Source organism: Colias eurytheme, chromosome 30 (assembly GCF_061535395.1).
Source record: "Colias eurytheme isolate Ceu_HAF_F1 chromosome 30, ilColEury1 Martin Lab GWU primary, whole genome shotgun sequence".
Classification (NCBI taxonomy): Eukaryota; Metazoa; Arthropoda; class Insecta; order Lepidoptera; family Pieridae; genus Colias; species Colias eurytheme.
The window spans coordinates 609,372-637,016 of NC_143009.1; the positions used below are offsets into that span (position 1 = coordinate 609,372).

Consider the following 27,645-nt stretch of genomic DNA (forward strand, 5'->3'; position numbering starts at 1 on the left):
GTACGTAAATTTAGGGCAATTAGTTATTTAGTATGTCCATAAAAACACCTGTACCGGATACACCGGTGGCGCGGAACGAAGGGTGGAATGTAGTTATTTTTTAAGTTATTATACTGGATAATAAATATAATTTTGAGTTTACATCTGCCTATACTTTGAAAAAAATGTCACACGGAGTACAACAAAACTCCGCAACAGCTTGACCGATTTTCATGAATTTTAATGTATTGTATACACAAAACAGTACCATTCCCTCAATAGGAATATTATATATATTTTAACATTTTAATATCTGATCCGTGTATTATTACAGTAGGAACTACATAGGTATCCTAAATTTTAAGTCTTATAAATTCGCACCAGTACTTCCTGTTATAAGCTCATTCACACAAACAAAAAAATACCTCACGTTATAATAATAGAAAACATTGTTAAGATTTAAAATATTATATCTACTGTGTTATATCATATATGATTTTGCATGTATAATTTTAAGGATATTTTTTGTTGTTAAAAAATGTTTCAAATTGTAATTATGTTTTAAGTCAAATATTAATCCATACTAATATTATAAATGCGAAAGTAACTCTGTCTGTCTGTCTGTTACTCAATCACGCCTAAACTACTGAACCAATTTTCATGAAATTTGGTATGGAGATATTTTGATACCCGAGAAAGGACATAGGCTACTTTTTATCCCGGGAAAATGACGCAATCCCGGAAATCCCGGGAACGGGAACTATGCGGGTTTTTCTTTGACTGCGCGGGCGAAGCCGCGGGCGAAAACCTAGTTCTATATAAATCCAACCAAGTGAATACAGCAACTAAACTATTCATTTACTAAAACCTTCATTAAAAAATGTAATAATATCAAGGAATATTTTATCAAAAAAGTTCGTAACTCTTTTAACATTTTCTTCAAGGCGTGTCTATGAATATTCATGTAATATTTAAACAAGTCCCTATTCTTTAGAAAACCAAGGATTTTTATGTCCTAGACAAATAGTTAGAATCTTAGTTGAATCTAGATTTAGAATATCGTAGGCAAATAAAAAACTCTTATTTCAATTTATCTATATGTATGCAAAATTTGAGCTAAATCGATTCAGTAGTTTCTGCGTAAGAGTACATAGTAATCATCTTCATGTTTTTTATATCGTACTTTAAATTGGTATTATGAATTTTAGGTTTATGGTAACATACAAAACTACGCAGACCGAATTCTTCCAATCAATTGCATTATTACCTGTAACAAAATAAATTTAAATTAAACATTAAATATAAATAAATAATTAACTAATTAATATTATAAATGCAATCTTTCTGCCTGTTTCTATTTCACGAATAAACCATAGCACCCATTTGGATACATGCAATAAAAATATGTAAAGATTCAAGCATAGGCTTTTTCCAAATCATGCATGCTTTATATTTAACTAGCGGTCCGCCCCGGCTTCGCCCGTGGTACATGTTTACGTTTTCTCTACATAAGAACCATCCTCGTACTTCAAGGAATATAATAAAAAAAGAATTATCGAAATCGGTTCAGCCGTTCTCGAGTTATGCGCTTACCAACACATTTTGCGATTCATCATCACTACATAGTATAAAACAAAGTCGCTTTCCCTGTCCCTATGTCCCTATGTCCCTTTGTACGCTTAAATCTTTGAAACTACGCAATGGATTTTGATGCGGTTTTTTTTAATAGATAGAGTGATTCAAGAGGAAGGTTTATATGTATAATAAGATCCATTAAGTAGTGGAGAAGTACTGTTATTTTTGAGGTTTCTAATGTGATGTCGTAAAAAATTACATTTATTCCGCTTACATTGCAAACGCAGGCTGAACCCTACGAGTTTTATCAAAATAATGTACTAAGTATTATACACATTGAAAAGGTCTACAGAAAAGTCCGCGATGGTATATGTCTATCTCTTATGGATAACCCACAATAACTTTTTTTTGTCATTTACTTTTTACGACAAATAATGGCTAATTTTCGAAGCGATTTTAACCAATACAGCATTAATCCTTAACCAATTAAATACCATGGATACATTGTTCATTTAATATAGATCTATAAGGCCCTTTACACCGTATGATTTAAGTGAATATTTTCGAAGATATTACAGATTTAAAAATTGCGGGACGTAGCGTTTGCGGCCGCCCGGCTATGTAGGTATTTTATACCCGTGCGATGCCGCGGCCGGAGCGGGCCGCTATATTTTTATACCTATACAACGTTCACAATTTTTCTGTAGTGTATTTAGTATCAGCATTGCACCCGTGCGAAGCCGGGGCGGGTCGCTAGTTTTTATATATAAGACTAGCTTTCCGCCTGCGGCTTTGCCTGCTTTATCTAAACCCAGTAAAAGACATATTAAACCTTCCTCTTCAATCACGCTTCTTAAATTATAAAAAACCGCAACAAAATCTGTTCAAATTCAAATTAATTCAAATTCAAATTATATTTATTTGCAAGAATGTAATTACAAATTATAGATGTTTTAATTACAATATTATGCGGCTAATACATTCTACCCATTGATTGGGTGTGCAAATATTAAAAAGAAAGTTGATTAATCTAATTATTTAAATGTACACACAATTCAATTTTCACAATTACATGAACGAACAACGATTTACACGATTATATCACACACAATTCAGTTTACACTACTTCAAAGTTTGCGTAGTTTTAAAGATTTAAGCATACATAGGGACAGAGGCGACAGAGCAAGCGACTTTGATTTATACTAAGTACTAGCTTTCCGCCCGCGGCTTCACCCGCGCAGTCAAAGAAAAACCCGCATAGTTCCCGTTCCCGTGGGATTTCCGGGATTGCGTCATTTTCCCGGAATAAAAAGTAGCCTATGTCCTTTCTCGGGTATCAAAATATCTCCATACCAAATTTCATGAAAATTGGTTCAGTAGTTTAGGCGTGATTGAGTAACAGACAGACAGACAGAGTTACTTTCGCATTTATAATATTAGTATGGATGTAGTTATCAATACATACAGGCCATAGGAGATGGATGTTTTTGTTTCCAGTTTTGTTCATGGGTAAAACCGCTAGTATAAAATATATTATTTGTGTACATTGTACATAATATTATGTACATATGTACGTTTGATAGTATTTAACAAGCCGTTGTGTAAATAATTATTTTTACATCCATTGTCTTCCATTTGCGGTTGAATTCATCATCTATTGTTTAGCTTATATTTGGACCTTATGGGGATAAGGCAGTGACCCTTTGAAAGCCCTATACAGGGTCATTCTATGTATGTAATCATTTCTTTTTTAACTAGCTGATTCTTACCTATTTTCCGGTTCGAATAATACTATGTAAAGAGACAAAAAATCATTAAAAAAATAGATAAGTAGTTTACATCTTCACTTAGTTATTTGAGATATCTTACTCAAACTCAAACATTTATTTATTCAATTAGACTTCTTATAGAAGCACTTTTGAAACGTCATTACATATTTTTAACATTTACCACCGATTCGGAAAGCGGAAAAGAACCGGCAAGAAACTCCATAGTTGCTCTTTTTAATCATGTCAGATTTACTAATAATTGAAGTTTAAAATTACTTGAACTTATCTACAGATTATTTACAAAACTGCATAATAATAATTGTCATCTTGAGCGAAGCCGGCCCAAGCAGCTTAACATTAACAACAAAACAGTCATTAAAACGTTTTAACCACCTATTTTTTATTTCAATCATTTACTAAAACATCAAAATAATGTTAAAACTAATTCAATATTAAACGCCACAAAGCAATTGCCCGCTTTCCGCAGTCGGTTAAGTTCGCGTTAATACAATGTACACAAAGCGACACTGTCATTATGGTTCCGATGATAAACTCACGTTTAGATATCACGATACGATGTATCGTATTGAATAATTATCGTGTCGTTTCCTATAGGTACGACTTTGGGCGCGTTCCCACTGTGTCGTGACGACAGATAATCGTGTAGTTTTAAGTGTCGTGGCTTATATGTTTAAATGGAGGTGTTCACATTTAGAACGACACAATTTACTGTCGTCTACGACAGTTTTTGCAGTGACGACACTTTGTCGTGACAGTGGGAACAGCAAACACGACAGTCGTAAAACGATAAAAAAATCGTGGACGGCAACTCTATGACGTCCATTGAACTCAGGAGAGTAAACGCACTAGTAATCACCAAGCGAACGCAGAGGCGACTAGATTTGTAGATTGCTTATGATGTGTAAACGACAAAGCGACTGCCAGGAAACGATAAAATGTCGTCGCGATCCAATGGGAACAGCTAGATACGACAGTCGCTAAACGATAAAAAATGTTGACGACAAACAATCGTTATAATGGGAACAGGTAGAGATGACAGTCGTCGAACGATAAATTAGTCGTTACGACATAGTGGGAACGCGCCCTTTAGCTTCAGTTGGTGCCTTCATCTTCGTAGTACAATAGCCACAATAGTTGTGTCGTGATAAAAAGTTTGAAAACAAACGATTTTCTTATTTAACTATCTAGTTGTTTTAGAGAATATCGTAGCACATAATATTATTAAATCTACTAACTAACACACTAATACATTACCTAATTTTTATTTTAGTGTCGTACATTTTAATAATTACTAGGTACATATTTCAATCACTGCATTTTGCCATCACATACGTGCCTAACAAATTATCGTATAAGGTTTTAAAAGTCCCTTAGCGAATCACGATATTCTTATCTTATTTTTACACAGGAAAATAAATTCAAACACAAGTATTATATGCTATCGTTTCGTGAATGTGAAAATGCGATTTTCAAACCAATGTTTATAATAAACGGATACGATATCGTGTCGTTTGTTCTAAAGTCACTCTTTATAACAATGCGAGGGCTTTTAGTACTCGTCTCAGTCCGACGACTCCTTTATGTCGGTTTTCTCTTGTTTATGGCAGAATACGTGAAATAATACTGTTTCTGTTCTACCTTTTATATAATTAACGTCCCTTGGCCCATAGTGGGGCATAGTTTAATTATGTTGGGACATTTAAGAGGACAAATGTATCAATGATAGATATTTTTACAAATTTGGTACATAGAATTTTTGACGATGTTTTTGGACATATTTTTTACTTTTGCCCCGTGTGGGGTATGAGACAACTATGTCAATAATTATTGCTTTATGGGACAAATGTATTCAATATGTTTTTTTACATATTATATAGGTTTGCAGATCATAGTGTCTATGTGTGGGCTAAGGGACTATTATTTTAATAATAAGCCTTTTTTGAAACAGTTTATACGATAGTACATAACATAGATCATAATATAGCATCACAATAAAAAAAATATTGCAAAATTGTAAGAAAAAATTTCTTTCGAAATCAGAGAAAGCTGCCGGGCCCAGCTAGTTTATAATGAAAAGTGAAAACATTAAAGAAATTATCATAGTCTTTGATATGAAATTTTCTTCGCAAACTTCAAACTTAACCTCAGCGTAATTTAATTTGATGCAAGAAAATGGAGTTTTACGAGATCCAAGTTGTGAATTTTGTTTATAAAAATTTGTTTTTAATTTTTAATTTGTCTATCTGCTTTCGCGTTTAAACACTGCACCGTGGGTCTATACTCAAAGCACCAATCTTGATAAAATCCATACTAATATTATAAATGCGAAAGTAACTCTGTCTGTCTGTCTGTTACTCAATCACGCCTAAACTACTGAACCAATTTTCATGAAATTTGGTATGGAGATATTTTGATACCCGAGAAAGGACATAGGCTACTTTTTATCCCGGGAAAATGACGCAATCCCGGAAATCCCACGGGAACGGGAACTATGCGGGTTTTTCTTTGACTGCGCGGGCGAAGCCGCGGGCGGAAAACTAGTTAGAAATAAATATAGTTAACAATCTCACTCATAAAACATAGGCTGCTTTTTATTAAAAAAAAAAACTCTTTTTAAATGTCTGAAACCAAGACACCGACAATATTATGTTAATTTAAGTTACCCTGCGTCTGCCAAATTTCATGAAAATCGGTTCAACAGTTTTTTGCGTGAAGCAGTAACAAACGAACAAACATACAAAATTTCGCTTTTATAATATTAGTGAGTAGTTATATGCTACGACGCTCAAAATAAACATAATATGATAACAATATATCATGGAATGCTGAATATTTTGCCATGTTTAATAACAACAGATGTTTAAAATTTGCGACCAATGCAATGTTTTTATTTATAGATACCACACGTATTGCCTAAATAAGTTTCGATTTTAAACCGACTTGAGAAAAGAAGGTTAGAACATTACGTATGATGTGAAATACATGCTAATAAAAATAATGTAATACACTAGCTGTGCCCCGCGGTTTTACCCGCATTGCTCCGCTCCTGTTGGTCTTAGCGTGATGATGTATAGCCAATAGCCTTCCTCGATAAATGGACTTAACACCGAAATAATTTTTCAAATTGGACCCAGTAGTTCCTGATATTAGCGCGTTGAAACAAATAAACAAAATCTTTATAATATTATAGTATAGATACGAAACAGCCTGTGAACTATCTCAACTTCAAATTAAATAATTAAAAATTTTATGCACAATGGTATAAAGTTTTATTACATATTTTGTTTTGACTAGTTTTGTTTAATGCTTTTTTCAGCTTTTATGTTTCGACATAAAATATAATATTATACTTAATTTATAATAGTTTATATTTTAATATTTTTAATTATTATTTATTATCAACAGATCCTATCTGTAAATTAAAATTACTCTATCAATAAAAAACCACATCATAGGAAATTTGTTTTTGTTTTTCTTAACAGCTAGTCCTATACACATTAATGTAAAATCCATCAAAACAGCTTCACCCGTTTTCCTTACTAATCTTAATCTTAATACTATTATAAAGGCGAAAGTTTGTAAGGATGTATGGATGTATGGATGTATGGATGTATGGATGTTTGTTACTCTTTCACGTAAAAACTACTGAACCGATTACCTACAATGAAATTTAGCACACATATAGAGGGTAACTTGGATTAACACATAGGATAGGTTTTATCCCGGAAATCCCACGGGAACGGGAACTATGCGGGTTTTCCTTTGAAAACGCGGGCGAAGCCGCGGGCGGAAATCTAGTAAATATTATATAACCTCTTCCGATAGTGCATTGCACTTTAGTGTGAACGACCGTCTATTGAATGATCAAGGTCGACTTAATATATTTTAGTACTCTAGTATTTCAGTTTCGCATGCAATGTTTATTTATATATACTAGCGGTCCGCCCCGGCTTCACCCGTGGTACATATGAAAAATAGATGTTGGCGGATTCTCAGACTTACCCGATATGCACAGAAAATTTCATGAGAATCGGTCCACCCATTTCGGAGGAGTATGCAGACTAACATTGTGACACGAGAATTTTATATATAAGAGATAGATTTTATTTATAGTACTTATAACTATTTTATACTGTGGTGTTTATGCTTTTTATTCTTTACCATCGCATCGGTTTAATAAAAGATCGTAAATTATTTATGAATATAAAGTTTATTTTTCATTAAAGATAGTAATATGTACTGCGTAAAAAAAAAACGACTTCAAAAACATAACATGTTAAAAATAAAAACACTTATTTACTCAGTAATAACGTAGACATTTATTAGTAAGAGAATTATATATTTTTCTCGGTTTTCTTAATCTTCTTCTTCTTATATATAAAAATGAATCGCAAAATGTGTTGGTAAGCGCATAGCTCGAGAACGGCTGAACCGATTTCGATAATTCTTTTTTTATTATATTCCTTGAAGTACGAGGATGGTTCCTATGTAGAGAAAACGTAAACATGTACCACGGGCGAAGCCGGGGCGGACCGCTAGTACATTATAATTAATGTCAATAGTTATCGATAAACCATACATACAAACATACTTGCAAATAAATAATGCATTATTAAAGCAATTACAAGTTTTGCGCAGTGAGAGTTAAACTCGTTAAACTTGTTGCAAGGGAAAGTTGCATCGCTATATGTATAGCTGTTTTGTATATTGTGCTGGCAATTGTATTCATTGCAGATATGATTGTCCGAGTTTGGACATTGATGTTTGTGTTTTTGGAATGTATTAATTTATATTATTAAACTAGGTTTCCGCCCGCGGCTTCGCCCGCGCAGTCAAAGAAAAACCCGCATAGTTCCCGTTCCTGTGGGATTTCCGGGATTGTGTCATTTTCCCGGGATAAAAAGTAGCCTATGTCCTTTCTCGGGTATCAAAATATCTCCATACCAAATTTCATGAAAATTGGTTCAGTAGTTTAGGCGTGATTGAGTAACAGACAGACAGAGTTACTTTCGCATTTATAATATTAGTATGGATTAAACGTAAAATAATATTGAAGGAAGATTTGATTTTAAAGTGAAACTTCATAAGGAGCTTTGAGATTAAAATTTCAAGGTTGCGTTATAGCAATACCGTCACGTCACGGAGTAAGGCGACGATTTTGGCATCTTCGAATACCTGTATTGTTGAAAAATAGCCAACTAAACATGTGCGAATGACTCTGTAAAAATGTAGCTTTCAAATGGTTAAATGTTTTCTCAAAATCAGTTCAACACATTCAGAGATCACCCCAAGCTTACAAACATTACCACTTTATTATTATACATGAAGAAAGTAATTTCAAATAACTGTGGGTTTTCTCAGTCTAGACTTTAGCTTAGTTTTTCACTTTTAGCACTGTCTGGGTGAATGCACGAGGTGTCAGTGACCTTCAATTGTTACCAGCCCTTTTCAAAGTTCACTTTAAAATCAGTTTTTGGACAATCTCATCAAAGCTAACTTTAAAATTAGTTTTTTGCTGGATCTATAAATATTCTAATCTTACTACACCATTACTACACTTATTAATACTACATTGGTTGCTCGGGTTGCTTGGAAGAAATTGCTTGAAGCAATATAGCTGATCGTGAAAGTAAAAAGTAAAGTGACCGCCCGACATCAAATGTCCTGTTTTTCATATAAAATTTGTACGTTATGTTTTGTATGAAATAAAGTTTATAAATAAATAAATAATATTATAAAAGTGAGTTTGTGTTGGTAAATGTTTATGAATTTTTCACGCGAAAACAACTGATCGGATCAGGATGAAATTTGAATCAGAGATAGATTTTATATTTTTTTGCCTCATGAGAATTCAAACAAAAAAAGTTAAAGAATTATAATCATTAAATTCATCAATAACTTTAACTGTTTGATATCAGACTTTCTCAACTTGAACTTAACTAAATACAAACTTCAAATTGTCTCTTTAGGTACCTTTTTTAAACTAAATATTCTTAAACAAGCCACTCCATCTTCCATTTTATATTTAAGAAGGAAAACGAAAGAAGCTTATATTTCGCAACTTCTAAAATAACTCAAAAATTCGCGTAATAATGGCCACATTATTTGTATTTACTAAGTGTTACGAAAATAGACACTTTCGCGTTGGTGTTGAATTTATAACAACACTTTATTTTAATGAACTAGCTTTGAAGTGTGACTTAAATTTACAGATAGGTAATTTGGTAATATGTTCCGTTCCTATCCTCTTAGCGTGATGATATATAGGGTGTAATCGTTTGTGTGCACAGGCGATTTTTCCGTAAGTATTACAGATAACAAAAAACTTTAAACTGATATCGAAAGTACTTAACCTAATAAGTAAAATGGCCGTAATAATTTTTTTAAAAATAAATCGAAAAATATCAAAAAAATTATCTTTAAACCCTCCCATACATTAAGTATGAAATATGAATATCCCATATATACATTTAATATGAAAGATTTTAGCTTTCTTTTTCTTTTTTGGTTTTCTGCTTTGATTTCTTCGCAAATTTGAAGTGGCATTTTCCACGCTTTTTCCGGATATTTTCACGCATTTTCCGGATATTTTCCGGGGATTTTCCGAGCATTTCCCAGGCATTTTCCGGGGATTTTCCACGAATTTCCCAGACATATTCCGGACATTTCTCAGGCATTTTCCGGGGATTTCCAGGCATTTTCCGGATATTTTCACGCATTTTGAGGTTATTTTCCGGGAATATCCCAGGCATTTTCAGGGGATTTTCCGAGCATTTCCCGGGGATTTTCCGGACATTTTCACGCATTTTCCGGATATTTTCCAGGCATTTTTCACGGTTTTTCCGGAATTTACCACGCATTTTCCAGGGATTTTCCACGGTTTTTCCGGAATTTTCCACGCATTTTCCGGATATTTTCCAGGCATTTTCCGGAATTTTCCACGCATTTTCCGGAATTTTCCACGCATTTTCCAGGGATTTTCCACGGTTTTTCCGGAATTTTCCACGCATTTTCCGGTTATTTTCCGGGAATTTCCCAGGCATTTTCCACGCATTTTCCAGGGATTATCCACGGTTTTTCCGGAATTTTCCACGCATTTTCCGGATATTTTCCGGACATTTTCACGCATTTTCCGGATATTTTCCGGACATTTTCACGCATTTTCCGGATATTTTCCAGGCATTTTCCACGGTTTTTCCGGAATTTTCCACGCATTTTCCAGGGATTTTCCATCGTTTTTCCGGACATTTTCACGCATTTTCCGGATATTTTCCGGACATTTTCACGCATTTTCCGGATATTTTCCAGGCATTTTCCGGAATTTTCCACGCATTTTCCAGGGATTTTCCACGGTTTTTCCGGAATTTTCCACGCATTTTCCGGTTATTTTCCGGGAATTTCCCAGGCATTTTCCACGCATTTTCCAGGAATTATCCACGGTTTTTCCGGAATTTTCCACGCATTTTCCGGATATTTTCCGGACATTTTCACGCATTTCCCGGATATTTTCCAGGCATTTTCCACGGTTTTTCCGGAATTTTTCACGCATTTTCCAGGGATTTTCCACGGGTTTTCCGGAATTTTCCACGCATTTTCCGGATATTTTCCAGACATTTTCCAGGTATTTTCCGGTTATTTTCCAGGCATTTGCCGGACATTTCCCGGATATTTTCCAGACATTTCCCAGGCATTTTCCGGGAATTTCCCAGACATTTTTCCAGACATTTACAGGCTTTGTCAGGGAAATGTCCGGAAAATGCCTGGTAAATATTTGGAAAATACCCGGAAAATGCGTGAAAATGTACGGAAAATGCGTGGAAATGCCTGGAAAATCCCCGGAATATGCCTGGGAAATGTCCGGGAAATGACCGGAAAATGTCCGGAAAATTCCCGGAAAATATCCGGAAAATGCGTGAAAATGTCCGGAAAAACGTGGAAAATGTCACTTCAAATTTGCGAAGTAATTAAAGCAGAAAACCAAAAAAAGAAAAAGAAAGCTTAAATCTTTCATATTAAATGTATATGGGATATTCATATTTCATACTTAATGTATGGGAGGGTTTAAAGATAATTTTTTTGATATTTCTCGATTTATTTTTAAAAATTTATTACCGCCATTTACTCATTAGGTTAAGTACTTTCGATATCAGTTTAAAGTTTTTTGTTATCTGTAATACTTACGGAAAAATCGCCTGTGCACACTTAACGATTGCACCCTGTATAGCCGTGATTTTTTTCAAACACGTTGTTCCTGAGATTAGCGCGTTCAAGCATACAAACAAGCAAACTCTTCTACTTTATAATATTAAGTAAATAATTATTCCTAACTTATTTGTATTAACAAACATGTCAGCCATTGCATAGGTTCTACATGACAAACTGATGCATGAAATTACTTTACTGGCAAACGGTTTAAAACAGGGGTTAAAGTATATCACAAGCGGACCGTGAAAGTGAAAACATTACACACTTTTGCGCAGTAGGTTAACTGTGAAATCAACCGTTAACTTATATTCTTATTATTATTTTATGAAACTATGTAATTGTCTGTCTAGTTCACTCTTTTTAGGGTACCTTACCCAAAGGGTAAAACGGGACCCTATTACTAAGCCTCCGCTGTCTGTCTGTCTCCACTCTCCAGGCTGTATCTCATAAACCGTGATAGCTAGAAAGCTGAAATTTTCACAAATTATGTCTTTCCGTTGCTGTTATAACAACAAATACTTAAAATTAAAAAAATATATATATTAAGGGGGTACCCCATATAATTGACCGCCTCCTCGGTACAGTAGTTGACGCGTGAGCGTAGAACCGAGGGGTCCTGGGTTCGATTCCCGGTGGAGACGAAAAAAAAAATGTCTCGGTCTGGCAGGACACAGAAGGCTGATCACCTACTTGTCCCTAAAGAAAAATCGATCAATGAAACAGATGTATGAATAATGCATCTGCCCCCTACCCCACTACGGGGACACGGGACTTCACTTTTACCCCATACAATAAATAAATTTTCGTATTTTGCTCAATATACCTTCAACAAACGTGATTTTCTATTATATGTAGATACGGAACCCTTCGTGCGCGAGTCCGACTCGCACTTGGCCGGATTTTTACTTTTACTATACCTAGGTTCCCTTTCGTAATTCTAACCGCTAACCAACAGTGATTTTTCCATCTACTAAAATGGCGAAATCTCATTAAATCTGTATCGATTGGCTGATTCATACATTCAAAGTCGAAAGTTGACCGCAAAATAGCTTTACGTGAATCACCTTTCGGGGAAGTCCGTTATTACTATCCTACTAATATTATAAATGTCGAAAGTTTGTGACGGTGGATGTATCATGTATGTAGGTACGCTTGTTACACACAAAACAGCTGAGCGGATCGGAATGTAACGCAGTTCAATGAAATAATAAATATTGTTTGAAATACTTTGTTTGAATTAAGTTGGAATTTTGTCAAAATCAAGTCTTAAGTCGGTTACATACATCTATACAAATACATATTATAAAGCTGAAGAGTTTGTTTGTTTGAACGCGCTAATATCGGGAACTACTGGTCCGATTTGAAAAATTCTTTCGGTGTTAGATAGCCCATTTATCGAGGAAGGTTATAGGGCTATAGGCTATATATCATCACGCTGCGACCACGAGTGGGGCCACGGGGGTGAAACCGCGCGGAGAAGCTAGTAAGCTAATAAAAGCGTGTAAACATTTTTATTATAATTCTTTTAAAAAGTTCAAATTTCATCCGTGTTTAACCCATTTCATTTTCATAAAATAACACATAATATCCATACTAATATTATAAATGCGAAAGTAACTCTGTCTGTCTGTCTGTTACTCAATCACGCCTAAACTACTGAACCAATTTGCATGAAATTTGGTATGGAGATATTTTGATACCCGAGAAAGGACATAGGCTACTTTTTATAGCGAGATATGTACCACGGGCGAAGCCGGGGCGGACCGCTAGTAAGTATCAAATAAAAATCGATGACTCAGGTACATCTTACATAACCCACGTTCGTCTTGGCTGAATGACTAGTGTAGCATCATTAAGTATTTTATAACGGTTATATAGTTCCGGATATATAATTTACGTAGCTTTTTAACCGACTTCAAAAAAAAGGAGGAGGTTATCAATTCGGCCTGTATGTTTTTTTTTTTTATGTATGTACACCGATTACTCCGAGGTTTCTGAACCGATTTACGTGATTCTTTTTTTGTTCGATGCGGGATGGTGTCGAATTGGTCCCATAAAAATTTTATTCGGATAGGCCCAGTAGTTTTTATTTTATGAGCATTTTTGTCTGTAATTGTAAATGTTGCAAGTGCAAGTTTGAAGTCGGTTGTTTTTAACGCAGTTATCACTTGTTATAATATAATGTTCTGATTTTTTTACAGTTACGGATACAAATGGAGTTTCAACAAAACAAAAACATTTTCAAATCACTACATAGTATAAAACAAAGTCGTTTTCTCTGCCCTATGTCCCTGTATGCTTAAATCTTTAAAACTACACAACGGATTTTGATGCGGTTTTTTTAATAGATAGAGTGATTCAAGAGGAAGGTTTTAGTATATAACTAGTGGTCCGCCCCGGCTTCGCCCGTGGTACCTACATGTTTAAACTATCCTATCTCTCAAGTTGGATCGAACTGCACATGGTGTGCGAATTTTATTATAATCGGTTAAGTGGTTTAGGAGTCCATTGAGGACAAACATTGTGACACGAGATTTATATATATATTAAGATTTATTATGTTTTAGACAAAGCTGGTTTAATATAATCCATACTAATATTATAAATGCGAAAGTAACTTCTGTCTGTCTGTCTGTTACTGAATCACGCCTTAACTACTGAACCAATTTGCATGAATTTTGGTAAATTGGTTCTTATTAAAAAACCTGATAGGCCTGAGGATTCCCCCTCTGCATACCGTCCTATATGTTTGTTAGACGAAATAGGTAAATTGTTTGAAAGAATAATTGCCGCCCGTCTCTATGAACATTTATGTAGCTCTGGCCCTGATCTTTCGGATAAACAATTTGGTTTCCGCAGACGACGCTCAACTGTAGATGCAATTTTACATGTACGCAGCATCGCAGAACGCGCAACTAACAGTGGGAAAGTTGCTTTGGCTGTAAGCCTAGATATTGTAAATGCTTTTAACTCGCTCCCCTGGGATACGATAAAGGACGGCCTTGCACATCATAACGTGCCCACCTATCTCCGCAGAATTGTTGACGCTTATCTTCAGGACCGGTTTATCTGCTACGTGACGAGAGGCGGACAAAATCACAGAAGAAGAACAAGCTGCGGGGTTCCTCAAGGGTCGGTACTGGGCCCAATGTTGTGGAATTTTGCGTATGATGCTGTGTTACGAGTGAATCTGCCGAGAAGCGTGTCTGTAATTTGTTATGCAGACGACACTTTGCTCATTGCTGAGGGTGAAAGTTACCGAGAAGCCACTCATTTTGCAGAACTTGGTATTTCACGGGTTGTAAACAAAATTCAAGATCTTGGCCTAAAAATAGCACCTCATAAAACTGAGGCGCTGTGGTTCCATAAGTTACCGAGAAGAATAGAGCCTCCAAGTTCAAGTCTTAGTGTGGGTAATGCCAACGTCAATATAGGCCTGTTTATTAAATATCTCGGTCTCACCCTAGACGGGCGCTGGGACTTCGGGGAACATTTTGATAGACTGGTCCCAAAATTAAAAAGATTTGCAGGCTACTTGCAAAGGCTGCTGCCTAACCTAGGGGGGCCTAGCGAGGAAGTTCGTCGCCTCTATGCAGGTATCATCAGGTCAATGGCCCTCTACGGTGCACCTGTTTGGGCGAACAGACTATTGCTACAACGTATAAGGCGAAAAGTCTATAGTGTACAGCGCATAATCTCCATAAGAGTAGTAAGGGGCTACCGTACAATCTCTTATGATGCATCTACGCTTCTTGCTCGATATCCTCCACTGGATATTCTAGCATTAATGGACGCAAGAATCTTTTGTGAGATTAGATCTGACTCCAACATTTCTGTTGATATAACGGATCTTCGAAGACAGGCTCATGCTGATGCGTTAGAGACCTGGAACTATCGCCTTACACAGCCAAAAAGCGCTAGACAGCGGGTAGTGGCGGCAATCTTACCGAATTTCCATTTATGGATTAAAAGACGCTGGGGGACAATTACTTTTAGGATGACCCAAATATTCACAGGACATGGATGTTTTGGTGAATATTTACATAGAATTGGACGGTCTTCGCAGGAAAATTGTAATCATTGCGATGCGATCTGTGACTCGGCTCAACACACACTCGAGGTATGTCCTGCTTGGGCTATGCAAAGAATGATTCTAATTCAAGAAATTGGATCTGATCTATCTTTGTCAGCAGTAATTAATGCTATGCTAAGCAGTAGATCTGCATGGCAAAGCGTTCAAAATTTTTGTGAATGCATTATGCTCCAAAAAGAGTCAGCGGAGAGAGCTAGAGAACGAGCTAATGCTGGACGACGTTCCAGGTGATATATTATGACTACTATCGTTGATATGCATGGATTGAAATATGGATTGAAATAACGGAAAAGATGTTTTTCCTCTCCGATTCTGCGTTATACACTTAACTACACTGTTAGTTTAGGACCGAGGGCGGTTCAAGGGGGTATTGAGCCACCTATAACATCTTCCCGGTCCTGTGACTGTCCTACCTACTCTGGGTAGTCTATAATGAGGCAGGGAAGCCGCGTAGTCTGGCATATTGCTGCGGGAGCTCTGGTGCGTTCTGCGAGAGATCCCGGAGTCTCCGCTATCATGCTTTGGGTTTGGCCGTCGAGGAGGTTTTAGTGGGTAAGAATCCCACATGCTCTCTTTTTCCCCCAAAAGGGAGTATCTTTTGAAGATTTCCTCCCCGTTACCAAAAAAAAAAAAAAAAAAAAAAAAAAAAAAAAAAAAAAAAAAAAAACTTGTCACATGAGCTATAGAAATATGTACTTGCCTGTTGTTTCACAGGTGATGCCGCGCGGTATATCTAGTATAGATTGTACTACAAGTTATCTCATATTTCATAATTGCAAACATTCATTGAAGATAACAATGAGAACCGTGGGAGCTGTGCTATCTTTATCATTTATTTGTTTATTATAAACAAAACACTATTATATACCCATAGACTACTAGCTTTCCGCCCGCGGCTTCGCCCGCGTTTTCAGAGAAAAACCCGTTCCCGTAGGATTTCCGGGATAAAACCTATCCTATGTCCTTTCTCGGGTATCAAAATATATCTATACCAAATTTCATGCAAATTGGTTCAGTAGTTCAGGCGTGATTGAGTAACAGACAGACAGAGTTACTTTCGTATTTATATATTAGTAAGGAAGTATGGATAACAGGCCCCTGTTGAAAAAATTATGGGTCATTTGAACCACCAGGACCAGGTGACACAAGAGCATAAAATAATAAGATTCAGCACTATGCCGTCACTTGTAAGCTGTCCAACTGAGTGCAGATGAGAATTCGAAAGTACAGATAGAGATTTTTTTCCCTTGTCTCCATGATTTTTGTACGGCGTTGCGGAATAATGGATTAAAAGCAGTATTGAAATAGTATGACACAGATGCCACTCAGGACAGCTTACAAGTGCCGGCATAGTGCTGAATCTTATTATTTTATGCTCTTATATCGTTCTAGATAGGTCCCCTGTTGGTTCAAATGACCCATAATTTTTTCAACATGGGCCTGTAGTCTACTAGGTATGAACTATGGTCCCGGCAAACATTGTTATGCTGCACTATTTTCTATTGGTGGGAAGTTTTGTCCAGTTCTGACCATTTTTATTTTTTAGACAATTTTCACACACGGCACGATCTGATCTCATACTAAGCTTTCGCTTGTGTTATAGAACCTAGATGGCTGATAAACATACATATTATATAATTTTAAATAAATACTTATATAGATTATCAACACCCAGACACAGAGCAAACATCTATGTTCACCACACAAATATTTGCCCCAGGTGGGAATCGAACCCACGACCTGGCTTGGAAGGCAGGGTCACTAACAACTAAGCCAGACGGTCAGTAAAATTCTTTCGGTCATTTGAAGACTATTTTTTTAATAAATATAGGCAGTATATTTTTTGTTAAAAAAGTATTATTCCTAAGGTTGAAGTTAAAGCGGCTCTCTTCATGTGTAATAAATATTTTCAAGTCGATAAATCCCAAAACAAGTTCACGGTTACCACATGGCGTGTATTTATATACATAAATAAACATAGCTTCCGTCTGTGTAGCGTTGTTAAATGATACGTTTCTTTGTTAGAGAATATTTTTTTTTTAAACTGTTATTCATTTGTTTGTAGAATCTTATGGAAAAGTAATTCATATAATATACCTTGAACAATCTAAAACATCATCTAGGCAGTAGGCATGTATTTTAGTTGTTTTTTTAAGTGTAGTAAACCAAATGCAATACAATTTAAACGGGACATGAGCTGCCTTATGCCTTACAAAAAGGAATCATCAAAATCTTATCATAATAGGAGCAGTAACCAAATTGAGGAACTACTTTTTGCTGATTACTCTTCTAATAAAATAAATATTATATTTCATACTACCACAAAATCTTATATATAAAATTCTCGTGTCACAATGTTAGTCTGCATACTCCTCCGAAACGGGTGGACCGATTCTCATGAAATTTTCTGTGCATATCGGGTAAGTCTGAGAATCGGCCAACATCTATTTTTCGTATGTACCACGGGCGAAGCCGGGGCGGACCGCTAGTAATGATATATTAAACGCTAAGTTTGTAAAGGATGTTGGTTCCGCTTTCACGTGAAAACCATAGAATTTGATAAAAAAATTGCTTTTATCAAAAATATTGGCATAGATCAGATTATTTACATTAACTTAACACAGATAGGTTATATATCCCACAATCTATCCGTCAACAAAATCGCATCCAAATCGGTTCACGACTCTCCAACTAATACAGCAACAGATACACAAACCGACCTACGCCACTGTCATGGCCGTCGCAGGTATAAATAACTTTGACCGTGTTCCCTTTTGATTTTACGGAAGCATTCCATAGTTCAGTGGTTGTGTTTATTATAGACTTATAGAGGGTGTAGGTTCGATGCTATACGATGTTTATAAAAAGTAATTAATATATTGATTAGATATTTAAAACAAGTAGGTCAACATAATATGCCTTTTTTAACCGACTTCAAAAAAAAGAGGAGGTTATCAATTCGGCCGGTATGTTTTTTTTTTTTTTTTTTATGTATGTACACCGATTACTCCGTGGTTTCTGAACCGATTTACGTGATTCTTTTTTTGTTCGATGCGGGATGGTGTCGAATTGGTCCCATAAAAATTTTATTCGGATAGGCCCAGTAGTTTTTATTTTATGAGCATTTTTGTCTGTATTTGTAAATGTTGCAAGTGCAAGTTTGAAGTCGGTTGTTTTTAACGCAGTTATTGACTTGTTATAATTAGCAAATTGTAGTCTTAATTATAATCCAGGCTTGATTACCTGGTATATTTAGTATTTACATAATAGGTAATACTTAATGAATATTACATTCTAAGTTCCTCAACATAAAATTGTACGTAAAACAAAATAAGACAATAAGAAGACAATCGTTTCAAAAACGTAGGAGTGAATAAGGCAACAACAACATGTGAGTCAGAAATCTTTATATATAAAAATGAAACGCAAAATGTGTTGGTAAGCGCATAACTCGAGAACGGCTGAACCGATTTCGATAATTATTTTTTTATTATATTCCTTGAAGTTCGAGGATGGTTCTTATGTAGAGAAAACGTAAATATGTACCACGGGCGAAGCCGGGGCGGACCGCTAGTACTTAATGAATATTACATTTTAAGTTCCTCAACATAAAATTGTACGTAAAACAAAATAACACAATAAGAAGACAATCGTTTCAAAAACGTAGGAGTGAATAAGGCAACAACAACATGTGAGTCAGAAATAAATAATACAAAACATTATTGTTTTCTCTATTACAATAATGTCAAGTATTTATTATTACCAAGCCTCGAACAGCGTATAAATTGGCGCCAAAATTAAATGTCAAACTGACAGAGATTTTGATACCTACCTGGATAAAGAAGCCTATAAAATAAAGACTATATCTATCTTCATACAAAAATACAGTCAAATTATATTTTTTTTTTAGATCGACGATACGATCAATCACTTTCATACATTTTTTTTTTTATTCCAAATAACTTTATGATAGTTTCGTAGTTTTCTGTTAATTTTTTACTGGAAAACTTTACCGTTATTCGTCTAAAAATTGTACATAACTACAGCTAATATTCTAAGAACGTATTTAGAAAGTCGACCATTAAAATGTACTTAAGATTCTCTATAACGCCTCAGCCTAAAAACTGGCCGTAAACAAAAACAACTCACCTGTCACAAGCGACGCGAAGAGCAGTCCAAAAAGCGCGGGAAACGCGGCCATCTTGCTTGCGTACTTTACACAGATAACCCTACTACCATTACTAGACGAGCGTTGTTTTTTTTTTAAATCCTTAAACGAGTTTCGAACTGGCTTCACGCTGGGTCCTGTAACAAAAGAGGTTTTATAAGATTTTTTTTTCTTTTTTTGATTAGGCAATGCGTCCAATGAATTTTGACCATTAGACTAGTCGGAGGTTGGTTTTTTGAAGATATTATTAGTATACTTTTGATTTATAGGCGGCGTTGGTTGAATTTTGTGTTTGTTTTAGTAATAAGCCTTTCTACTTTGTTAAAATTTGAACATTTTACCTAACATAAAAACTCTAATTTGAATTATTTTAACACCAATCTAGGTACATAAATATGTACTACCTAATACTTTTGCACCTCTACAAAAATAGAAACAAACATTACAACTCAATACAAAAAAAGCTCTTCACACCTAACACAAGCCTCTACAAGTTACCATGACAACAGGTACACACTTATATTTTTTAAAATAATAAATTTAAAAAAATCTGTATGGGTCAGGTGCATTTCACACCTGTTGCACTGATCGATTTTTTTTTAATGTATCTTCACTACATAGTAAAACAAAGTCGCTTTCTTTGTCCCTATGTATGCTTAAATCTTTAAAACTACGCACGGATTTTGACGCATTTTTCTATAGATAGAGTGATTCAAGAGGAAGGTTTTAGTATTTCATTTATTAGGTTTTAGACAAAGCGGACGAAGCCGAAGCGGAAATCTAGTAATGAATAAATCGCGTTTTAAATTAGTCTTTTTCGACCGATCAATTTTTCTTTACCGGTGATTCTAGCCGAATGTATCTTCGGGAATAGAACCTGGTACCTTTCGATACACAAGTTAACCACTGTACCATAGAGCTGAGTTAGAAAAATAATTAAATACTTTCACCAGACAGAAATCAAAATAATCATGTTTTGTTTATTTGTACGTCTGCGTGGCTACCGTTCACACGCACATATGTAGTGTAGCGTTAGCAAATAAATATTAATATATTTTTTTTAATATGGACATAAGTACTAATATAATAAAGCTGAAGAGTTTGTTTGTTTGTTTGAACGCGCTATTCTCAGGAACAACGGGTCCGATTTAAAAATTCTTTCGGTGTTAGATAGCCCATTTATCGAGGAAGGCTATAGGCTATATATTATCATCACGCTAAGGCCAACAGGAGCGGAGCAATGCGAGTGAAACCGCGGAGCACAGCCAGTTTATAATAATTTTCAAAATACGGGGTTTCTTGCCGCTTCTTCTCCATAGATACTGCTTTGCGACTCGGTGGTAAATGGTAAATCTATGTTATGAAGATTAAAAAGTGCTTCTAGAAGAAGTCTAATTGAATAAATAAATATTAGAGTTTTGAGGTTGAATTAATACGATAAAACTACGGGTAAAAAAAGCCTAGCAAATTTTGAAAAAAAGGTAGTTTGCTTGACCCTAACTTTCAACTATTTTTATACCGAATTTATCCAAATCGATGCTGTAATTTAGACGTGAAAGCGAAACAGACAGGCTTTCGTATTTATGAAATTGATGTATTATAAACCAAAAAAAAAAGCCAAAGAATATAATCGGATGTAAAGTTCATGAGGAAATCGTGATTTTTGATTAAGACATTCACAATGCTGTACAAAATACAATCCATACTATACTATCTTAATATATATAAATCTCGTGTCACAATGTTTGTCCTCAATGGACTCCTAAACCACTTAACCGATTATAATAAAATTCGCACACCATGTGCAGTTCGATCCAACTTGAGAGATAGGATAGTTTAAACATGTAGGTACCACGGGCGAAGCCGGGGCGGAACGCTAGTATACTATATATACTATTATACTATATAAATATTATAAATGCGAAAGTAACTCTGTCTGTCTGTCTGTTACTCAATCACGCCTTAACTACTGAACCAATTTGCATGAAATTTGGTATAGAGATATTTTGATACCCGAGAAAGGACATAGGCAGTAGCCTATGTCCTTTCTCGGGTAAAAAGTATTTTACCCCGGGAAATATCCTCATCCTCAATCCTCAGGTTTTATCCCGGAAATCCCATGGGAACGGGAACTATGCGGGTCTTTGACTGCACGGGCGAAGCTGCGGGTGAAAAGCTATAGTTACCTATAAATGATGTAACAATATCAATTCTGATAATAATCAAGCAAAATGTTGGATATTTTCATGTGTTTTATTTTATAACGAAAGCATTGTTATAAAAAACTTTATAGGATTCCTCGTGCGTACTTTGATAAAAGGAATGTTATGATATTATTTTATTTTTATTAATTTGCCTATTGTTAAAGAGTAGATAATTGTACTCGGAGCAAATAATAAATTACATAAAATATGCCTGTTTTTTATTTATTCATACCTATCTAAAAATGAGTAAGTAATTGAAATATTTATACGAGAAAAATTAATAAATGAATATCTTTGTACGTGCATGGATTAATACAAAAGGTTAGTATAAAAAATCCAAAAATATATTATTTTTCTCCTCACTGCTGATTTCTATGAGGCATTTCCTCAAATCCTCACTCCATCATCGATCATGTAACGTTAAATATCAACAATATGCAAATAAATTGAAATAAAAATAAAAAGCGTGCGAATCTGTTTTGCGCACCGTACAATGCGCCGGCGCATCCGGCGGGCATACCGAAATAGTCTGTCCCGCAGAAGGAGCACTCCACTCTCTATATTTTCCGGTTTTTTGTTGCGGGTTAAGCTGCGTTTCGCGCGGTTGGATTTTGGATGGGTGGCATAATCATTTTTTGATTATACATGTGTATAGAAAACTGTGGTATGCGTTCGTAATGAGGATATAACTGCTTACTGGTTTAATATAAACGATGCATGTATGTTTAGGTGTATATGTATACGGTATACAGTATACAACGATAAATATAACAATCCATACTATAATATTATAAATGCGAAAGTAACTCTGTCTGTCTGTCTGTTACTCAATCACGCCTTAACTACTGAACCAATTTGCATGAAATTTGGTATGGAGATATTTTGATACCCGAGAAAGGACATAGGCTACCTTTTATTGCGAAATATGTACCACGGACGAAGCCGGGGCGGACCTCTAGTATCTAATATAACTACCCCTACCTTAATTTTTTTGTCTGTTTCACATTATTCTATTTTCGAACCGGCTTTGCTATTTTTAAATGTCTTTTATTGGCAGAAAAGCTCTTAAAAGTAGGAGGATGATGTAATATCTTCTCTATGAGTAAGATTGCCCGCAAAAATACTTATTATTTTTCATTTGATTAATTTTGATACTAAGTATCCAAATTTGTGATAGTATAGTCAGATTTGGATAAAATTTGACACAGAGATAGATTTAAGATTGTAGGATTACACGCGAATAAAACCACTGGAGTAAATTTCGTCTCAGCTAATCTTCCATTTATTCATGAATGCAGTAGCCTCTCAGGCTAGCTTATAAAAATAATTTGGAAAATCCAAAAGTGCACGCCTCATAATTTTTTTTTAATAAATATTTATTAATTATTATTTTTGTTTATTTAATAACAATTAACCACATCGAATTAGACCCTGAAAAATGAAAGGGTTCTATTCCTGAGCATACTCAAGCGTAAGAGAAAAAAAAGACTCGATTAGTAAATAAAGTATTTCGGTCGCTATCGTGTTAACAAGAAAAAGGATCCGCACATACAGACACACGGACGTCCAAGACAGAACTTTTTTAAACTGTTTTTTAACTAGTTTAAAATTTAAATAACAAAAATGACATCAAAAATATCATGAACGTTAAAAATAGTGTTTTTTCTTAATATGCGTGTGTATGTATTATCTTACAAGTGCAATGTATACATAAAGACATTTTAAGTTTGAAAAATCAGATGTTTTGCGCGAAGTGACAGTAGTACCCACCTCAACGCTTCGCTTATGAGGCGTGCAATTAACATGTACAAGAATTCAATGCTTTTTTAAAACCAACAGACACATTTCCATAACTTCAATAAAATCTAATTATACATTCATGTGATATCAAAAGCGATTCCAATAAATTAACGAAATTAATTACCAATCTCAATTAAGCTGTCATATTAATTAAATGTATTGTTAAAATTTTCTGTATCATGCGGTTGATGTATTACGTAATTCAATTAACTGGGCTACTTAATAAATAAATCTTATTAATATCGATACATTATATTATATAGCAATTAGTGATGTTTATTGCCTCTCGCATGTATTGGACCGATTTTGCTGAAATTTTGTGACCGATTTTGTGCAGGCAAGTTATTACTAATAATAATTAATTAGATATTCAAGTGACAAATCATGAGCAATGTAATGTGGGTAGTTTAAAAATAAATATTTATGGTATCTTTGAATGTATCTACATAATTTTGAACTAATTAAATATAGGTACAGAAAAAAGGTCTAAAATAAAAATAACTACGTTAAAAACACCGACCTCAGCGTAATCGGAGTACCTACATACATAAAAAAAATATACCAGCCGAATTGATAACCTCCTTTTTTGAAGTCGGTTAATAAAATACTGCTCTACGCTATAAGCTACTTAAATCCATTTATAATGTGTGTATTTAACTTAAGAGGTCATGTTAAAGTGAAACTAGAAATATTTTCAGTTTTCACGTAGGTATGTGAGGCTTTTTTGAATGAAATTATATCTCCGAAAGTTGTTGTTACAGTATTTTTAGAACCTTTGTGAAGATTCCAGTTAAAACATTACGCGCCCAAACTTATTTCTGGCACAATATGGGTACACAGGTAAGCTGTAAGCAGTTTTCTTTTTAATAAATCGATGGTAGGTTATTAATTTACTTTTTTTTTTGCTGACACTATGAGTAGATAAGCAGTATTTTTATAAATCTATGGTAGGTAATCAACTAATCAATATACGCGCCAAGCACTTTTTTTCAAACGTCACATTTCTGGCGCCAATTATTATTTTTTTCTTTTTTTTTTGCTTACAGAAAATATTTTTCTTTCAATAACCTGAAAATTGATCGCAATTGATGACGTCACACTGTTGTTACGCCGTCGCCTAGCACCCATTGATTGGGGTGCGTTCACCCCCGGCTATGAAATCAAAGGAATATTTGTTATTGTGTTTTTAATGACAAAGCAAGGCCTCATTAATTGATGCCAAAAACAATTTACGACGTTTTATTGTTTATTTTTTAGACCTTTACTGAAAATATAGAATATTTTATGAAATTCGATCTAGTCCTTTCCGAGGAGGAGGCTACATGACTGACACTAGAATTTATATAACTAGATAAAATTAATTATTTTAACAAAAAACTCAACCGCATTCAAATTGATTGAACTAACGGCACACGAGAGGCACTAACTTTAAAATTTCTAAACCGATTTTCATTCTATTTTCACTTAGGTATAGCAAGCGTAGATTTCGAGGAAGATTTAACTCCCAGCATATAATTTGTTAAGTTAATACTACGCGGGTAAAACCGCGGTCTAAAGCTAGTTTTAAAGCGTTTTCTTTCACACTACACTTGAAGTAAGAAAAGGGCCTATAATACCGTTAATGTTAGTTTTATCGATCAAACTAGGTTTACGATTGAACCTAGTTCCTTTTCCGATAAGGTTTCTAAACCGCAGCGTAACCAATGTAACATATTGCAAATAAATACTATTTACTGTTAATTTTGATTGAGATAAAAATAATGAAAATGCTTAATGGCTTAGCTTAATGGTTACCTAGGTAATGAATTTTTGAACTTCATAAATGCAGTTCTATATCTATACTAATATTATAAATGTGAAGTTTGTTTGTTTGAACGCGCTAATCTCATTAACTACTGGTCCGATTTGAAAAATTCTTTCGGTGTTAGATAGCCCATTTAACGAGGAAGGCTATAGGCTATATATCATCACGCTAAGACCAACAGGAGCGGAGCCACGCGGGTGGAACCGCGGGGCGCAGCTAGTAGATAATAAATTGTAAAACAACAACATAGCAAGTCACGGGTTCGAAATGAGGAAATTTCGTTGGTCATTCACCAACAAAACTCGATCCTGATTGGTCAGTGACCTAATTCATTTGTTCACGCGACTTCGCCTGTACCAATTGATTATTTTTATTGCCTAGACGATATTGACCAATTATGTAATTAAATACGATGTTTTTAAGTTTACATTGGATCAATTGGGGCTTTATGGGAGATCAGAATAAAATCTATTTGGTTTTTTGTATTAGGTAATAAAATTACTTTTTTTTCACTAAAATTGTATCTATCATTATTAGGGTTAACTTTACTAGGATCTTAATTACCTTACTAAAACATACACATACTACATCTAACTAACTATACATATACTCGGGATAAAAACAGAAATGATGTATATCAAAATGTTCAAAATCGGTACAGCAGTTTTTAGGTTATCCGTAACAAACATACTTACTAAATTACTATAAAATGTTTCCGCTTTATAATATTAGTGTACTTGTAAGTAGGTATAGATAGGTAGATAAACAAAACAAGTCTTGTATAAAAACGTTAAACATTACTAATGCTCAGTTGAGCGAGATAGCAATATGATACTGAGTGAAAGGTAGTCCAGGAGCCGGCTAGTGATTTGCTTTAGTCATTGGTTTTCAATAATTTTATTAAGTTTTTAATTAATATCTAAATAAATACTTCGTTTGAAAATCTTACACGTGATTCTTTTTAAACTGGTTCAGTAGTTTGGAGTGCAGCGTGAAGAAATATCGAAAGTCGTAAATTGACATATTTACTATTATCTGAATTCCGAGCATATTTTCTTTTATCTATAGTATTTGTTTTATCAACATCAATTCATATGAAAATTGAAAGTAATCTACTAAAACATTGATTTATCTATGCTTATTGCTTATCAGTTGTCAGTTGTAGTTATCAGTTATATATTTTGATAATGTAAAGATAACATTTACGATATAAAAATCATTCATAGATACTATAAATAAAATTAGATCACTGTGATTATTTTGTAAACATATCGGTCTGATAAGAAGTTATAAAATAAAAATATTATATATACTAAGAAGTTATAAAATAAATCGCCACCAAGCTAAGAAAGGCATTCTATAGTAGAGACTAGACAACTGTTTCTATAATTTTTTTATTCGCAATGTATTTACAATAAAATTTAATCAACATTATAGTTGGCCACTACGCAAAACAAATCATCAGTTTTAGTAAAAAAAAATAATTTATATAAATAAAAAAAATAAACGTCCTACTAATGAAAAAAATACCAAAATGTGAAAGCATGCATGTTCGTGACCATCACGCCTGAACGGCTGAACGGATTATAATGTAATTCGGCATACGGATAGACCATGACTTCGATGAATAACAATAGACGTTATTATCAGTTATCATACAATAATCGTTAAATTTCTGACATATTTTTCTAATTATACACTTCCTTATATGTACGGATTTACTTGCATATCTAAACTAATATTATAAAGCTGAAGAGTTTGTTTGTTTGAACGCGCTAATCTTAGGAACTACTGGTCCGATTTGAAAAATTCTTTCGGTGTTAGATAGCCTATTTATCGAGGAAGGCTACAGGCTATATATCATCACGCCTAGACCAACAGGAGCGGAGCTATGCGGGTGAAACCGCGAGGCACAGCTAGTAAACCATAAGATTTAAAACATCTATTTTTTTTATTTATTCCATTAAAATTCAAACTTTATGTTGTAAATAACATAAAATCTCCAATAAAAACAGCAGGATCATTGT

General features: G+C 34.5%; 1 protein-coding gene across 4 annotated transcripts in view; it reads right to left on the reverse strand.

The window, feature by feature from the left end:
• Nucleotides 1–27,645, reverse strand: part of LOC149895658 (fasciclin-3-like) — a 109,980-nt gene that overhangs the window by 59,917 nt on the left and 22,418 nt on the right. For all 4 annotated transcript variants that reach the window (XM_090118518.1, XM_090118517.1, XM_090118519.1 and 1 more), the window contains exon 2: nucleotides 19,792–19,947. In XM_090118518.1, coding sequence (XP_089974644.1) covers nucleotides 19,792–19,843 — 52 coding nt within the window. In that variant the 5' untranslated portion in view covers nucleotides 19,844–19,947. The remainder of the gene's footprint in view (nucleotides 1–19,791; nucleotides 19,948–27,645) is intronic.